The 4749-nt window shown below is 41.5% G+C and overlaps 1 protein-coding gene across 9 annotated transcripts in view; it reads left to right on the top strand.

Annotated features, from left to right (window-relative positions):
- The first annotated feature begins 218 nt into the window (after window positions 1-218).
- The window catches only part of LOC116401036 (mitogen-activated protein kinase kinase kinase kinase 3-like), a 27984-nt gene continuing 23453 nt past the window's right edge, over window positions 219-4749 (top strand). For all 9 annotated transcript variants that reach the window (XM_031879222.1, XM_031879218.1, XM_031879221.1 and 6 more), the window contains exons 1-10: window positions 219-794; window positions 1296-1386; window positions 1507-1571; window positions 1662-1717; window positions 2001-2048; window positions 2381-2423; window positions 2705-2777; window positions 3301-3432; window positions 3734-3796; window positions 3933-4014. In XM_031879222.1, the coding sequence (XP_031735082.1) occupies window positions 647-794; window positions 1296-1386; window positions 1507-1571; window positions 1662-1717; window positions 2001-2048; window positions 2381-2423; window positions 2705-2777; window positions 3301-3432; window positions 3734-3796; window positions 3933-4014 (801 nt within the window). In that variant the 5' untranslated portion in view covers window positions 219-646. The remainder of the gene's footprint in view (window positions 795-1295; window positions 1387-1506; window positions 1572-1661; window positions 1718-2000; window positions 2049-2380; window positions 2424-2704; window positions 2778-3300; window positions 3433-3733; window positions 3797-3932; window positions 4015-4749) is intronic.

The raw sequence follows: 4749 nt of genomic DNA, 5'->3' as shown, positions 1-4749 counted from the left end.
ACACACACACACTTCTCTAACGACACACACACACACAATTCTGCAACGACACACTCATGCTTCCTCATTCTTTGTCCTGAAAGAAGCCCTTCACGTCTCTTCTCTTTCAGTCTCTCCTCTCATGAATATTTCATAATGACGTCCTCTCCTCTCATGAATATTTCATAATGACGTCCTCTCCTCATGAATATTTCATAATGACGTCCTCTCCTCTCATGAATATTTCATAATGACGTCCTCTCCTCTCATGAATATTTCATAATGACGTCCTCTCCTCTCAGCTCTGCTGCTAAATGTAAACACGGCTCAACTATTTATAGAAAATCTGCAAAAAAAAAACCTGCTGCTGCTCCACAAGTATCGGCTCTTCAGGAATACAGGAAGCACCGCGTTCCTCCGCCTCCTCTGTGTATGTGAATTCTGGGATTTTTAACTTTGCTGAACTGGTTCCCAACAACATGAAGAATGATGAAGCCTTTTCAGCGCTCATGACAGAATGACGCACGTTCACCGTCTTTGCCGGATCTTCAGATTTCCTAAACATGTAAAGGACAAACCTGTGTCCTGGTGACCGCTGAGCGAGAGCAAGAAGCTCCACTCTGTCCGTCCGTCTGTCCTTAATATCAGAGCTCTACATTAAAGTTGCATGAACAACAGAATGTTCCTGACACACTCTCTCTTTCTCTCTCTCTCCCCCTCTCTCTCTCCCTCTCTCCCTCTCCTCTCCTCCCTTCAGGCTCGTAACGTAAACACAGGAGAGCTGGCTGCTATCAAAGTCATCAAACTGGAACCGGGTGAGTTATCTCATCTTGATATTCTCTCTGTTCCTCGTATCAACCTTCCTCTCCTCTTTTTTCTCCCCTTCTTTTTCCCGTCATCAGACTCCTTTCTTCCACTCTTAGCTGCTGGTTTCCATCTTCTGCTCCTCTATGAACGAGAGGAAAACTAAAATGTGGAAATGTTTCATCACGTTGTCGCTAAATAATCGAGTTCTTCAAGTGTGGTATTTAAAAATCACAGGTTGAAACCCGCTCTGCTGCTCTCTATTATTGAGACACAAAGCCAAGACTTCTCTTCTCTGTTTCTTGTTAAATAATAATAATAATGTTTATTCACCAATTATTAACAGACCCGATTATTTCTATGATAATATTATAGAGTAACGGTCGAGACCTGCTGTGAGGAAAATGTATTGAGCTGACTTCTGTTATGATTCAACGCTATATAAATAAAATGATAATTGTGTGTGTGTGTGTGTGTGTGTGTGTGTGTGTGTGTGTGTGTGTTCCCTCCAGGTGAGGACTTTGCTGTCGTCCAGCAGGAGATCATAATGATGAAGGATTGTAAACACTCCAACATTGTGGCCTATTTTGGCAGTTATCTCCGGTAAGTAAGTGTGTGTGTGTGTGTGTGTGTGTGAGTGTGTGTGTGTATGTGTGTGTGTGTGTGTGTGTGTGTGTGTGTGTGTGTAGTTGTGCTGACAGCTTGTCTGTTGTGTGTGTGCAGGAGAGATAAGTTATGGATCAGTATGGAGTACTGTGGAGGAGGCTCTCTGCAGGATATCTACCACGGTAAGAAGAACACACACACACACACACACACACTCACACATAATAACAGTGCTGTTAGTTTTGACTCTTGACTCCATCTCTCTCCTCCAGTAACCGGGCCGCTGTCAGAGTCTCAGATAGCCTACATGTCCCGGGAGACCCTGCAGGTAAGCTGTTCGCTCTGTTATTTAGCTCTGTGAGCAGAACATAAATCAGACGTAAAACAAATGTTGAGACCAAACTGGAATCATTCCCTTAAAGAACCACAGCTGCATTAAGTAACAGGAAGCACTGCAACGTGTCGGCTATCAGAGATTAAAGCCAAACGTCTCTCAAGCGTCTGATTTTCATTGAACCAACTGTTGCTTCTGGTGAAGACAGACGTCTTTATTCTGTTGTGTGATGTTCTTGTGTCACTGACCTGCAGCTGCTGTGTGCTTGTGTTTGCAGGGTTTATACTACCTTCACAATAAAGGCAAAATGCACAGAGACATCAAGGTGAGTTTGGAGAAAGCTGAATGCAACCGTTCGATTGTAACTTCCTGTTTGAAGGAAGAAGCGCGTAGTTCAGTTGAAACCCTCCACACTGTTACAGCAACACCTGTAACGTGTTTATTTCAGGCTCGTTGTGTTGGATTACTTTACTGCTGTTTCCATTATTTTGTCCACCACATGTGTGTGAAGCGACGTGTTGCGGAGACAAATTCTGTTAATCATTAATTATCATTGATAATGAAGGTAATCGAGTGATTATTAATCAAAGTCAAAGAATTAAAGCACAAACATTCAGCCATGAATTTATTTAATTATTTTAATTGTTCCTGTGACAGGGAGCCAACATCCTCCTGACAGACAACGGCTACGTTAAGCTAGGTGAGTGGTTCTGAATAAATATATATATATATATATATATATATATATATATTATAATAATAATAATAATAATAATCATTTACTGACCCGCTGCTCCTCCTCCATCACTCATCACATTCCTTCTCTCTCTCTCTCTCTATTCTTCTTCTTCTTCATTCCTTCTCCCTCTCCCTCTCTCTCTCTCTATTCTTCTTCGTCTTCATTCCTTGTCCCTCTCTCTCTCTATTCTTCTTCTTCTTCTTCTTCTTCTTCTCCCTCTCTCCCCCCTCTCCTCTCCACAGCTGACTTCGGTGTGTCGGCTCAGATCACAGCGACTCTGGCCAAGAGGAAGTCCTTCATTGGAACTCCGTACTGGTTCGTTGAGTTTGTTTTTCTCCTCCAGCATGAAGCATGAAGTTAGAGCAGATGTATCAGCTTTAATGTCCGTAAAGATGTTCTGGATTGGTAGATTTTTATCTTGTTTTTATTGGTGAAGCAATGTGACAAAAATGATTTAGATACGTTGACATAAACATGTAAGACAGAGGTAAAGACGACATTATAGAGCCGTTACGATGACGTAGGTAATGAAATTATGAGTAAATAAATCAATATATGCCTCAACATCAATATCCTAATGGTGATAATATAATGACTTGTTTTCATATATTAGTCATATAATATTAATTATAACAATAAGACCGGGTCAGCAGAGAGGCAAGCAAAAATATATTCAATAACTTCTCTTACGTCAGACAGTGTGAAGGAATCTGTCTAATGAGCTGCATCATATGTTGTGTTATCTGATGTGTTTTAAGCAGCTGGAGCAGGAGAGAAATGCTGTTTAATTAACCTTATTGGTTGTTTTCCTCCTCCTCCTCTTCCTCCTCTCTCATAGGATGGCTCCTGAGGTAGCAGCAGTAGAGAGGAAAGGAGGTTACAACCAGCTGTGTGACATCTGGGCTGTGGGCATCACAGCAATAGAGCTGGCTGAACTACAGCCTCCCATGTTCGACCTGCACCCCATGAGGTGTGTGTGTGTGTGTGTGTGTGTGTGTGCGTATAATACCTGTTTGGACTGTGATAGAGTGATGATAGCTGAGTGGAGACATGCATTCAATGTGAGGATGATAAGGAGATTTAACTCTTTTGAAACAGACGTGTTTAAAACACTGATTTCTCAGAATGTATAAATATAAATCTATATATCTATATTTATATACACAGAGAGACCTCCAGCTGTCTCTTGTCGTTATAACTATGTGGTTCGTGGTCAGTGTTCTGCTCTAAAGACTCCAGGTTTACTCTTCATCTCTCCTCTTCCTCCTCAGGGCTCTCTTCTTAATGACCAAGAGTAATTTCCAGCCTCCTAAGTTGAAAGATAAAGTCAAATGGTAAGAGACCAGTGAAGGGCTTCTATGTCTCTGCGTGAGATCACACAGTTTTTAATCACACCCTCTCTCTCTCTCTCCCTCTCTCTCTCTCTCTCTCTCTCTCTCTCTCTCTTTATTCTCTCTCTCTGGACGACAGGACAAATAACTTCCACCATTTTGTCAAACTGTCGCTCACCAAGAACACAAAGAAGAGGCCGACGGCTGAGAAGCTGCTGCAGGTGAGAACATATTTATAATTATTAAGGAAACAGCGTTGGTAAGCAGAGTAAACGTAACAGCTGTTACTTCTTTATTGCATCAAACTTCTTCTTTACTACATTTAAAACTCAAACAGAGCTGGTGATTGTTGGAACAGTGGAAAGACTAAAAGAGATGGTCAGCGAGGAAAAATGACGTCTAAAAAGTTGTCTGGAGGCTTTAAAGACATCATAGGAATTATATGTTTGTACATTAATAAGTTAAATTAAAATATCTTATAATAATTGGTCATATACCTGAGGACAAAGGCCGGATGTTAAAGAGTGTTTTTTGTTCAGCAGGTAAAGGGCTTCAGTCAGTAAAGTTTAAAAAGAGACTGAATAAGTAACAGATACAAACAGAAGTACTACGCTACGCTACGTTTACTGAACCTGTTATCTGACACGTCTGAGACGCTGAACGCAACACACCAGACAAAAGTGTTTTATCCCATATTTCTAAATAAATGCACTAATTCTGGTGGGACAGGTGTGTAAGACTGATGAGCAGTGAGTCTATTTATCTGTCGATCAAATAAAACTAAAACGTCTGTCCCAGCGTGAGACGCTAGAATGATGATCTAGAATAACACTGTCTCTCTCTCTCCCTCTCTCTCTCTCTCCCTCTCTCTCTCTCTCCCTGTCTCCCCCTCTCTCTCCCTCTCTCTCTCTGTCTCTCTCTCCCTCTCTCTCTCTCTCTCTCTCTCTCTCTCTCTC

Source organism: Anarrhichthys ocellatus, unplaced genomic scaffold, assembly GCF_004355925.1.
Source record: "Anarrhichthys ocellatus isolate YVR2014 unplaced genomic scaffold, GSC_Weel_1.0 scaffold236, whole genome shotgun sequence".
Classification (NCBI taxonomy): Eukaryota; Metazoa; Chordata; class Actinopteri; order Perciformes; family Anarhichadidae; genus Anarrhichthys; species Anarrhichthys ocellatus.
This window is presented reverse-complemented; position numbering and strand designations above follow the sequence as displayed.